This window comes from Python bivittatus, unplaced genomic scaffold (assembly GCF_059951505.1).
Source record: "Python bivittatus isolate LINGU-HERP-01145 unplaced genomic scaffold, Pbiv_v1 ctg000020_np1212, whole genome shotgun sequence".
In the NCBI taxonomy this organism is placed as follows: Eukaryota; Metazoa; Chordata; class Lepidosauria; order Squamata; family Pythonidae; genus Python; species Python bivittatus.
Window position 1 is genome coordinate 27,222,153 of NW_028277030.1, and position 12,862 is coordinate 27,235,014.

Here is a 12,862-nt window from a genome sequence, read left to right on the forward strand (position 1 = left end):
TTCACGTGACTGCGATTTGCAACTTTTATGACAGTCATTAAGCAAATCATGTGGGTGTTAAGCGGATTCTGGCAAAAAAGTCCATTGGGGAAACTGGATTTGCTTAACGAACATGTGATTCGCTTAATAACTGCACTGACTTGCTTAATGACCATCATAAAAATGGTTGTAAAATCAGGTCCGGTCATGTGCTGACTTGCTAAATGACTGCCCCACCGAACAACCAATTTTCCGGTCCCTATTGTGGTCATTAAGTGAGGACTACTTGTATTACCATCTAGTTCCTGTGACACTGGGCTATAAAATCACATAAAACTATGGTAGCATAACATACATTTTTATACCATTGACTAAGTACAAAGTTCCCATCTTTTAGACATACTGCCCTCTAATGTGTGTGTGCATGCATGTGTGCATATGAGAGAGAGAGAGAGAGAGAGAGAGAGAAAGAATGAGTACAAACAGTAACAAATTTACAGTAGACCTTTATGTTCATAACACCAAGAAGTACCCCTTTTCTGTTTACCTATTTCAATTGAAGCCTTTCCTCTCAGGAGCAGTTTGAGGCACTCAACATTATCTGTTAAACAGCAGTAATGCAGAGCAGTGCTACCTTTACACGTCTGCTTGTCAAGGTTGCCACTGTACAAGAAGAGAGAGAGAAAACTTAGTTTGCACTGATTGTATAGAAGGGCTCTCCAAAGCTTGCTTGATTTGAGATAATCATACAATTGCTTTCATCAACTTTAACAAGCATATTTACAGAAATAGTCCTTTCTTCAATTCTGAGTAACGAAACTGACATGTGAACAAACTGTTTAGTCATGGACGGCTCACCTGTTCTGTACCAAGAAGTCAACTATGTGAAGTGAAGTCCGATCCACCGACCTCACTGCAAGATGAAGGGCAGTTTCATCTTGTTCCTGAAATACATAAAGTCTGTCTTCTGATCAACACCAAACAAAAACATTTTTGAAAATAAGTTTTGAATCTACTGTTTATTGTTGCATCATACAATTTTGGCCACTGTACTCAAATCTGGCTTTCAAATAATTTCACTTTTTTAACAGCCAGATTTGAGTTCAGTGGCCAAAATTAAGGAGATAATGCAGCATTAGGAGGCACCCTCTACTTACTCCTTCCTCCTTTTTGTTATTCTGGGTTTATTTTAGAGGTTAAGCCCTTTGGACTCAGAAACTCTTATTTTGCTCTGAAGAATTTTATTAATAGATGTTGAAGGCCAAGTTTTCCACAATCACATGTTTTAAAATGCCATCTCTGCTACCTAAAGGTGGGCTCCACAGAGAACTGACAAGTCTCAATATATAAATGAAATGGTGGTGCTAGAAAGTAGTGTTTGATTTGTAAGCTATAGTACTGGAGAAAATCACAAAATATAAAGACCTGCAAATAGAAGTAGAACAACTATGGCAAAAGAAAGCAAAGACAGTACCAATAATAATAGGTGTCCTAGGTGCAATCCCAAAACATCTGGAGCACCACTTGAAGACCATCAGCACTGACAAAACCACCATCAGTCAGTTGCAAAAGGCAGCTTTATTTAGAACAGCTTATATCCTGCGACGATACTTTTAACACCATCAAACAACATCTGCCTATCCAGGTCCTTGGGAAGGACTCGATAGGTGGATAACTATCCCAAATCCAGTCTAAACATCTGGCTGACTGTGCGACCAACCATAACAATATAAAAGATGTGAGGAAGGACCTTTGACTGGAGGGATAATGGTGCTAGGAAGAGTTGGGAGCCTCTGCTTCAGGATAATTAATTAACAAATATAATAAATCATAATCCTAAACTATTAATATTCCAGATCATCTTAATATTTCAGGATCAGGCAAACATTAAGGCTTGCCAAAATTAGACATGTTCAATCTAGAATACATTTTGCCCTTCAATATTATTCTATCCCATTCTATATGGTCAGAATCTCACTTTGAAGCCCATACAAAAATTAGTATGCACTTTCATTCTCATTTCTCCCAAGGTAGGATATATGCATTTGTGCATGTATTTTTCCTGACATACAAAACAATTTTGTCTTTTTGTAAAATGTTTTCATCAACAAATGCATTTTTGTGCACACATTTCTATACAGGCTTATTCACAAAACTCTACTCCAGATTCTTAAAACTCTTAAAACTCTTAAAACTTAAATACTGTAGCTGTATTCTAGTTCATTTAAGGAAGCTGAGATTTAAATACATCTATCTTCAAATGCAAACAGCATAATTCACCCCTAACCCAATTAAGACATATAATAGATGGAGAAGGGCATAATATGTAACATTATGTATGATGTTTTACACTAAAAGCTTCCAAATTAAGATAGGTGAGTTGAATTCCTTAATGCTAAACAAAGAAATGGATATAGTGGACACATAAGAATGGAGAGTATTAACAGCATATCACTGTCTCTCAATAACTTAGCTTTATAGGAAAGGACAAAGAAGGAAGTTTTGAAGGCATAGAATCCAAAATATTATTTAGCCAAATAATCTCCTTTTAGTGCAAGAACAAACAGTAGAAATAAGTATCACAGTCCCATTCTTCTCATATTTAAATCTGAGACTGGGTGTAGGATTAATGGTATTCTTTAATGTACATTCAGTCAACACAACATTCATTTTACACACTCACATACACACAGAGTCAGTTCCTTAACTCCTTAGCAGTAGCCTGCTTCCCTACAGGGAGTGTTGTGTGAGGATTCCCTATGTCTACCTGTCAGAGAGATGGCTACTGCAGATGGGGAGGGAAGGGAGGCTCAGAACAATAGTTTTGGAAGGTATCAAGACTGGGGAGAATGTGCCATAGAACCTACATTCATCCCATAATGTTGCATCTTAAAAGATATACATGTCATGTTCTTAGGGGGAAAAGACTTATGATTAGGTTTTAATATGTGTTTAGTCCTCTCAAGCAGAAGGTATTTCTATTATCTAATTTTCATAGTCCCCTTCAAAATGCAAAGTAACAGATGGAAGGACTTTTCTTTGTTTCTTTTTTAAATTAACAACATAGAAAGAGTGATAGTGAGTGACATACATTTAAAAGATTAGAAACACCTTATGATCTCCTTTCTACAAATATAGCATTTGTGTTCAAAAAGCAATTAACAGAAGGTTTCTATACATACGTGACCATTTGCTAATGGAATTTTCTCAGTTAGGTCCACACCATCAGCATACACTTGAACTAGTCCAAAAATGTCTCTTGCTCTGACTGCTTCACAAAGGTTTTGTAGTTTAGTCACATTATCAGCGTATTTTTTCCTCGCATATTTTCTTTCAATATATTTGGCATTAATATAATCTTTTCTAGCATTCCTGAAATGAGATATGACATATTTCACAAAATGGGGCATGATGAATAGCTGAAATATTCGTTTTGCAAAACATAGATGATATGCATAACACTACTAATAAACAATGGCTCATGTAAACGTCATGGATTTCGTTTGCAGGAGGTAATGACCTTTCCTCCTCTGACACATCTGTGAATATCTTGAACTTGGGAGCATTTATTTATCCATTGGAAAAACAATGACCCAGATATGTGAATATAGATCCCTGCAGGTGTTTATTATTTCCCCAGGAAGGTAAAACAACTGCCAATCAATTCAACAGATATGTTCCTTAAATTATACAAGGGAGATCTCTAGACTGAATTTAGAAAAAACATACAGTATTGCTCTATTGCTCTTTTTTAGCTGAAGTCACTTCTTTAATTTTCTATGTGCAAATTAATAGAGAATCTGCTACAAATCCCAGTGGGTAGTCTAATCCCTTCAAATGCCAACTCGCCACTACAGTAATACCTCGGTTCACGAATGCTTCTGTTCACGAACAATTCGGTTCGTGAACAGCAGCGTTCGCAAAATTTTGCTTCCGTTCGTGAACTCCGCATTGGGTGACGAACACGACCTGCGGCCATCTTCCCTGCTCTGACACATGGTCGTGGCTTCCTCTAGGCGAGATCGCAGTCACAGACAGACACTTGCTGTGAAGCTTTTTGGTGTCACCTCAAGCAAGGTTAGTGTTCTCTCTCTTCATACTGTACTGTACTGTACTTTGTTTCATATTTTTGTGGTTAAAAAAAAATACATATGGTTCAGAATGGATTAACCTTATTTACATTGAACCTTATGGGAAAATTTGATTCAGTTGGCGACCAATTCGGTTGGCGACCACGTTCATAGGGGTCAGAACGGATTAACCTTATTTACATTGAACCTTATGGGGAAATTTGATTCGGTTCGCGACCAATTCAGTTCGCGACCAAAATCGTGGAATGAATTAAGTTCGTGAAACGAGGTGCCACTGTATTTATTCCCCTTTTACCTAAAACACTGGAAAAGTTACTAGAAAAAAAATATTTTCCCATTACTTTTATCTCCTTTTCTCTCTTGAGTTCTCACTTATTTACTTGAGTATTTTTAATACAAGTGAAAAACATGCAATAATTGTTATTAGATTCAAATTTATTGATAATTCTTATGTACAATTAGATTCTCAGTTTAATTCATCCTGGCACTTTTTCCCAGGTTCATGAAAAACTCACAGGTTCAGAACTATGTCACATGAAGGACAGAAAATAAGAATGAGAATTTGGGGTCTAGCAGAAAGCCAAAGCTGAAGTTTCAGTTAACCTTTTACCATTGCTACAGTTTCCTAATAAGCAGCTACTTATTTGTTTAGTTATACAGGTAGTCCTTGCTTAGCAACCACAATTGGGACCAGAAACTCCATCACTATGCGCCATGGTCGTTAAGTACAACACCATGTGACTGCAATAGGCTTACAACTTCACTTCTCTCTCGGTCATTAAGCAAAACATCACGTGACTGCGACTTATTTTATTCTGCCTTCTCTATTAACTCTGCTTGTCACAAGCCAGCTGCGAAGCACACAAGCAGCAATCACATGCTGCAATAGTGGTAAATGCGAAGATTGGTTACAAAGCTATTTTTTTTTACACCACTGTAACTTCAAACAATTGTTAAACAAAGCCATTGGTAAGTGAGGACTATTTGTACACAATTTATTTTCCCTTCCTCTAACCCACGGTAGGATAAGGAAAATTTAAAAGCTATATACAGCTATGTGCATTTATAGGAATTTGATAATAAAAACTTAAAACTTGCATCCAAGTAAAAATATGAATTTGTGAACATGTGGAAGAATCCATTTTTGTACCCTCTAAAGCAGTGTTTCTCAAACCTGGCAACTTTAAGATGCGTGGATTTCAACTCCCAGAATTCCCCAGCCAGCATGCAGCCATGGAAATTCTGGGAGTTGAAGTCCACACATCTTAAAGTTGCCAAATTTGAAAAACACTGCTCTAAAGCTTCCCATGTGTCCAAAATCTGCTGCAGAAGACCCCTCAAGTCTCCAGAACTGATTTTGAAGGTGCAAGGGATGCTGAAGACACCAAAATAACAAGGGGCATTCTCTTAGCATAACAGCTGATTCCAGCTGGCATCGGCAGAACCCAGCAAAAGTCTGCTTCTATAATGGGACTTTCTATTTCCATCTCCTGTGCATGCTCAGATTTTGAAGACACTTTGCCTGAAAAGTGGAAAAGGAAGTTCTGTCAGAAAAAACAGACCACAGTGACTTTAAGATTGCCTGGTGACCATTTATAGATTGCTACAGGGAAAAAAAAATCCCACCATCCCCCTCACCTTGGCACATCAGAATTTTTCAGCAATTAACAGAATCCTATTTCCAAATTAGTTTTCATGGTACTGTCGAGTTCAATTGCTATTTTGATATCTCACATACTCTTTTGGTCAAGAGCTTATTGTCTGCTTTGATTTACACCAGTAACCAAAAGTTATTACCAGTAATATTAGTAGTAAATATAGAAAATACCAGAGGGGTCTAAGAACTTCATGTTCCTTTTTAAAATAGTTTTGTGTGTTCAGATTGCAAATGGGGCTAGGCTTGAAGGTAGCTTGCTTAAGATCACCTCCTAAGTTCACATGAACATGAGATGGTCCAACTCTTGGTTCATTTCTATATGACTTAAGACATCAACAGAACGCCTTAAATTTATGAAAATCGGACCAATTTTCTCTTCAAGCTTTTAAGAGCCAAAATTGGTGCCCTTAAATCACTAAGTCAGAACTCATAATTTACAAAGTATATTAGCTTCATTCACACATTAAGCCAAAATCAATGCATATATCACACTGTACTTTCTTAATCACGTCTATATCAACTCTGAACATTCCATCTTTCAAACTTACATATCACTACTTGGACTGGGTTTGACTAGTTCATCTCCTGGCAGACAAAATTCCATGATCTCATTAAATCCTGCATTCCCGATATTCTTGGCAAGCTATTAAGATAAATGTCAACAAATCATATGAATGAACCCAGTGGCTACTCATACACAATACCTTCCACAACAGCCCAAATTTGAGGCATCATAACTACTGAATATTTGAATTCTACAGCTATAAATTTTACTTTACCGGCACAGTTCTTTTAACATCTCAATCAAACAAGCTAGATTAAACAAAACTCCAATATTATTTCTGCAGGTTTATTTAAAAACAACATTGCTATACAGTTAAACCTCAGTTTTCTAGACCTCAGTGCAATGGACTTTATACACAATGGATCAAATTCCTTTGCAATTTACGTCATTTGTGTAATAATATCATTACAAAACTGAATGACATCCCACAAATATAAACTGTGTAACTGCAATGAGTAAAGTCCACTTTACCAGACTTTTGTGAGTAATGGACATTCCCTCCCCTCCCCATTAGTCTGTTAAAATGAAATTGCACTGTAATATATTTATTTTAATGTAATAAAGACATTTGAAGATGACATTTAAATCTATGGACTAAATCCCAAAGAACGTGAGGGGTTTTTCAATATATGTGTAAATGGAATTTCTCTTCCTCCTAGTTCTTCCAACCTTCTGTAGCTATCTTATATAGTAGAAATTTAGAGGATTTACAGGAGGGAGAACTGCTGTAGTGTCATTTTCCCTGGTAGAAGGATGCTATTGGATAAAGTCTACAAAAATAGACTAGAAGACACATTTATACTGATCCTCACAGTTTTTTTTCTGACAGAAATACTCTTAATTTACCAGCAATTCAGATGTACCCAGCACATCTAATGTAAGCGACTGCATTCTAGAATAGTGGACGCCAAGTTCTCGGTGTATTCCTGAACATTCAATGCAAGTCAAAATGCCCAAATTTGTTGAGAGCCAGGTTGGATCTAGAAGGGAAAGAGATAATAACAAAAATCACCCCACTGTTGGACAGGGTGGTGAAACCATCTATTCAAGACACTTCTGAGTCTTACTGGCAATGATTAGATTGTTTTATTCATAGAAATGAAAATTCTGTAAGGGTTATTTCATCATGAAGTACCTGAATTTATATATAACTCAATAATATAAAAAGAATCCATACTGCTGATATCTACTGCTTTATTATATTTGTACTTCAAAAATTTACAAAATAGAACTTTGAGTTGCTAGAACACAGGGAAATAGTGACTGGGTTGGGTGAATAAGGAAAAGGAAGAAGGAAAGAAAATTGACCATTCCAGAGATTATTATTTGCACAACTCCAGTGTGCATAAAATTATAAAACTAACATGCATGAAGAAAGAACATCTGTTATAGTGTGAGTGGACCATCAAAAAATAATCCAATTTTAAAGTTAAACTATTATGTTAAAAAGTACCAACAATTAAGAAACTCCCAGATTCATCCTTACAATCTTTCTTAGAATCTCTGAGATCATGTTCATGACATATTACCAACATTTTTACGTGTAACATGACCAACACATGTGAATAAAATGCAGTTTGAGAGTGACATTTCTAATATTTTAATCTTGTTGCAACTGAATAAAAGTGGTCCAGGTAGGCAAAAGTTAAATACCAACAAAGGGCCTTTTTGTAATTAGTTTCCCCGACTGATTAATGCTACTTTTTTTGACTGCAATATAATTGATAGCTTTTCCTTTATGACAGGGATTATCAAATCTACCCCAGCCCAATTTTTAAACTTAATTTTTAATCACTGCCCAAAAGATTATACAATTTCTCCTAAGCATCCCCTTGAAAACATTCTTGATCGCTCTTGTCTTGTGAGTTCTCAGAAAACTCTATTTGGCCCTACAGCATTTGTTTATTTACTAAGTCTTTGAGCTGGATACTGGGTATTCTGGTGTCCAGTTTCACCTCTGTTTCCTGCCCAGAGACAGTAACTTTTTAAGTAAAGTACTTCATCAAGATTTCAAAGTCACCTTGTGCGCCACAGTCACAACACATGTCATTTCCAGGCATTCTCTGCACATCAGATATTATTTCTTTTGTCAGTTCTTGGACAATGTTGTTTTCTCCTGTGGTATCATCACCTTTGAAGGCATTATTTAAGGCTTCTTCTTTACTATTCTGCAGTACAGATATCCAACTTGAAAAATAAAAACATATATTATGGTGTGAAATTGAACTGACTGTCTTCTACTAGCCTCACAGAATGAAATTTAAATAAAGGCAGAAGGTTTACAAACGTTGAAGTTAGGCTACCAAAAAATGAGAGGAGATAAATTGCTTTCAAGTCAATTTTCCAGGGATGGATTAGAAGTCACATAAAAAGAAATTGAGAAATAGGAAATATGCTCATCATAAGGTCTGGACGTCTCTCACTACAAAATAAATTAAAGAAGGAACAGCAAACATATAAACCATTCCAAGTAGGGCTAACTGGTTTGAGCCAAAATTTCCCTACATACATTTTAGCTGTTATGAAGTCAAAATGGTTGAGGGTATCCTTTATCTTTGTACAAACGTAAATCAATTACTACAGATTTATTAAAACTATGATCACAGACTCCAAAATTACTAGGTTTACAGACTTTCTTGAAAAATCTTCCAATATTTTAATAAGTGCTTCTTGAACATACATTTTCAGTTTCTCAAATATTTTGTGCATAATGGGTGGACAACCTCTGCAGCTGCTACTGCCACTGCCACCCATTTTGATTAACTTAACTTAGCTGTCATTAAGTTAGTGATTTTAAGTCTGCATAAGGTGGGAAAGAGTGGATGCAAGGAAGTATATTTATAAAAATAATGGATATTATTTAAGAAAAGTATGTTTTTACACCTCCATTTTCTGCTTGGGCCTATTACTCTGTCTACATGCTGCATCTGACAAGACCCAATTGTCAGATCTAATATTTAAGAAACTGAAAATGTATGTTCAAGAAGCACATATTAAAATATTGGAAGATTTTTCAAGAAAGTCTGTAAATTAGTAATTTCTTTTAAGCAATCAACTTAAAAGAAGGTGCACGCTCATGCTATATAAGAAATATACAAATCCAGAGTTCATTTTCTTTACTTTGCCTACGTGATACTAAGGTAGGAGGAACACCTCCCTTCTAAAAAAAATCTTATCATAATCTATCCACCATTATAATGAGTAATGAAAGATAACAAAGATATACAGGTAGTCCTCATCTAGTGACTAGCTCATTTAGCGACTGTTTGCAGTGACAACAGTGATGAAAAAGTAACTTTATGATCAATCCTCACATTTATGACCTTCACAGGTCTGTAAAGCAAAGGAAAGCTGAAGTAAGCACAGTCGCAGTTTCACTTAGCAATGGCTTCACTTAATGACCAAGTTGCAGGTCCCAATTGTGGTCACTAAATGAGGACTACCTGTAACATTAATGCAACTTACATTTGACAGTCCTGCTCATCCTCTGCTTGGAAATGATATGTTCTGTCATCTATAAAATAATAACATATTCCTCATTTTTCTATGTATTTATTTTTACAAATAAATATGTACATTATTTACTCAAATTAAACATTTTAATGAACAATTAACTCATTTATTAAAAATTGATCTCATTATTGGAATTTAAATCACTGTCCTATACATTAGATAGGGTTAAAATTAACCAGAACATTCATGTAGGGTTAAGCAATCTAGAGGTAATTTGGTCTACTACCATTTCATATACAAGAGCAAATATTTTTGCATCATGCTCAGCACTAGCTAGAATAAACAGAGGTTAGTACACATTTTAGAAGTCACTGTCAACAACATGTTGATTATTTCTCCATCCTGTTTCCCCATATAACTGGAATATGAGCATTCTGGGTCCAAAGAAGAAGCACTCCCATAACAATAGTTATTTGTAATAAATATCTTGCCAGGCATTACTATGGTCTTAACTAAGTGGATATTTGGTTTGATCAGTTATATTTAGCTTTTCTTTTCATAAAAGTTTCTTCTAATTCACTTTCAATGTATTTTTTAAAATCTGTTTCTACTATCAAGCTTGACTAACAGTTGATGGTAGTGCCTGGCCTTTACCTTCCAGCTAAAGCAATGCAAATAACTCTGATCTTCAGCAAGCTAAATATCCATTTCTGTTCAGAAATTCCAATATATGAACTTGGCAGTCCCATATTGAGCATCTGGGTTAAAGTAAGCGGAGAACAAAATAAAAGCAACACTGTTTGCAATGTCTATCACCCACCCAACTAATCATAATGTGGATAATGCCTTCCAAAAGTAAATTGCAGATCTTTCAAAGAGGAGTGAAGTCATAATGTTGGAAGATTGTAATTACTCCAATATCTGTTGGAAAATAAATTCTGCCAAGCATAATCCTTCCATGAAATTCCTGACTTCTTTTGATTATAATTTTGCCTTCAAAGGATGAAAGAAGGCACAAGAGAATCAGCTATCTTTGACCGGAAACTAATCAACAGGAAAAAGTTATTTGAAGCGAAATAATAAGGTGAAAGTGACCGTGAAATTAAGTTTTCAATTTTAAGGGAAACTAAAATACATACATTGGTTTATACAAATATTTTACTGAACTCAGAGCAATGATAATTAGGATCTCATGGTAGGAGATGCTAGTGGAAAAAGCAACTCAAGATGAGGGGAAATTCCTAAAGAAAGAAATACTAAAGGCATAAATGCAAACAATTCGAACAAAGAAAAAATGGAGGATGGCAAAAGAAGCCATGTATGAAAAAAGGATGCAAACAGAAAGAGGATTAGGTGACAAAGAAATAGTACAGACAGGTAGTCTAGAATTAAGGGTTGGTGTCAGGAAAGTGAAAGCTCAGAATAAGCTAAGATTAGCCAAGGCTGCTAAAAATTGCTTTTAAAAAATTGCTTGTTTAGATACTTTCAAAATAAAAGGAAAATAATTAATATATCAGCTACTCAACAAAGATGGGGAAATGTTAGGAGGTAACAAAAGGCAGAGCAACTCAATCTTTATATTGGTTTATAGTATTCTTTGTTTCCAATAAAGAAATATGTATTCCCCTGGGAAATTATGAAGAGCAGAATGAAGGGGCAGGACTGAAGTTTCAGATTGACAGAAACAAGGTCAGAGAATACCTATTTATTTTGAATGCTTTTAAGTCTCCAGGATCAGCTGAACTGCATCCTAAGTTATTCAAGGAACTTGTATAAAGGGGTGGGGAGTAAAGCACATCCAGACTTGCAAGATTGATGTCAGTCCCACTATGTAGACCAAACCAAGATATCAACTCCACAAGAAAGTTCAAACTACTTTTATTAATGTTGGCTATAGTACAGAATTTTGCAAGTCTGACTGTGCTTTACTTCCCCCACCCACATCTCATACTCATTTGAATTAGGGAGGTATCTGCCTCAGTCACTTGTGCATACTTTCTTCTTTTTTTGGACATAAGTCATGTTTTTCTCTTTGTTGCTTTGGTAATGGATCTGGCCTATCTCTGTCAAGGGCATCTTCATTACTTTCTATAATTCATAATCAGTTAGTACAAGTCCCCTGAAAAGTATCCCATAGCTTTTGGACAGGGAGGCCAGATGTGACAGGGCCCATGTACAAGTGTAAATGCTTTTGGAAGAGGATGAACAACTGCAACATGAAGGTCAACTTGTGTGCCCCTCCCCTTGCACGTCAACTTCATACACCACAAAATTTGATTGCAAAGTTTCAACTGCCAAATTTTGAGGATGTAATGATAGTGAGCCACAGGAACATCTATTGGGCCGTTGTGAGGATTATTCTTACTGTTTGGCAGATAAAGTCACTCAGATTCACTTGGAGTTCGATTCCAGCTGGAGATGCCTGAGGCAGAGTCTAATAGGATTATCTGGAGTGCGTTTGTGACTGCGACTCCTGAGGAAATGGACAGGGTCTCTGTCCAGACTTGTGAGCTCAGCCACCTGTTTGTTAGATCCGGGTCTCCCTTGGTTGGTCAAGATCACTCAGGATGTGACCAGTGGTTAGGTCCATGCAGTGGTATCTAAGTGGAGGAATTATCCCCTTGGCCTTGAAGGAGGCTCAAGAAGCCGTCACTGGATCCAATGATCCTGGACAATTTCTGTCCAATCTCCAACCTTCCCTTTTTAGGAAGGCTGCTGAGAAGGTGATTGGGCTTCAGCTCCAGAGGATCCTGGGTGAATGATGTCCTGTAACAGGTCCAGAATGTAGATAAGGCATCCATCCTTGTGATCCTTGATCTCAGCAGTTTTCAATATCGCTTATTATGGTATTCTTCTGGGCCAGCTGTGAGGCTTGGGAGTGGGAGATACTGTGTTGCAGTAGTAACTTTCTCCTTTCTTTGTGGCTGGTTTCAGTCAGTGTTACCAGAGGGAGAGAGATCAAGTCCACGGCCTCTCACATGTGGGGTGCTGCAGGGCTTTACATTCTTACCCCTTTTGTTCAACACCTCTATGAAACTGCTGGGTGAGGTCATTTGTCAATTTGTCAATTCAGGGTTAGGTATCATCAGTATACTGATGATACGTTGATTGTATATC

General features: G+C 36.5%; 1 protein-coding gene across 7 annotated transcripts in view; it reads right to left on the minus strand.

Moving 5' to 3' along the window:
- Positions 1 to 12,862, minus strand: part of ASAP2 (ArfGAP with SH3 domain, ankyrin repeat and PH domain 2) — a 111,617-nt gene that overhangs the window by 19,210 nt on the left and 79,545 nt on the right. For all 7 annotated transcript variants that reach the window (XM_088136410.1, XM_088136407.1, XM_088136394.1 and 4 more), the window contains 7 exons: positions 9,758 to 9,806; positions 8,313 to 8,479; positions 7,139 to 7,272; positions 6,276 to 6,370; positions 3,162 to 3,351; positions 838 to 923; positions 527 to 642 (listed from right to left, as the gene is read on the minus strand). In XM_088136410.1, the coding sequence (XP_087992536.1) occupies positions 527 to 642; positions 838 to 923; positions 3,162 to 3,351; positions 6,276 to 6,370; positions 7,139 to 7,272; positions 8,313 to 8,479; positions 9,758 to 9,806 (837 nt within the window). The remainder of the gene's footprint in view (positions 1 to 526; positions 643 to 837; positions 924 to 3,161; positions 3,352 to 6,275; positions 6,371 to 7,138; positions 7,273 to 8,312; positions 8,480 to 9,757; positions 9,807 to 12,862) is intronic.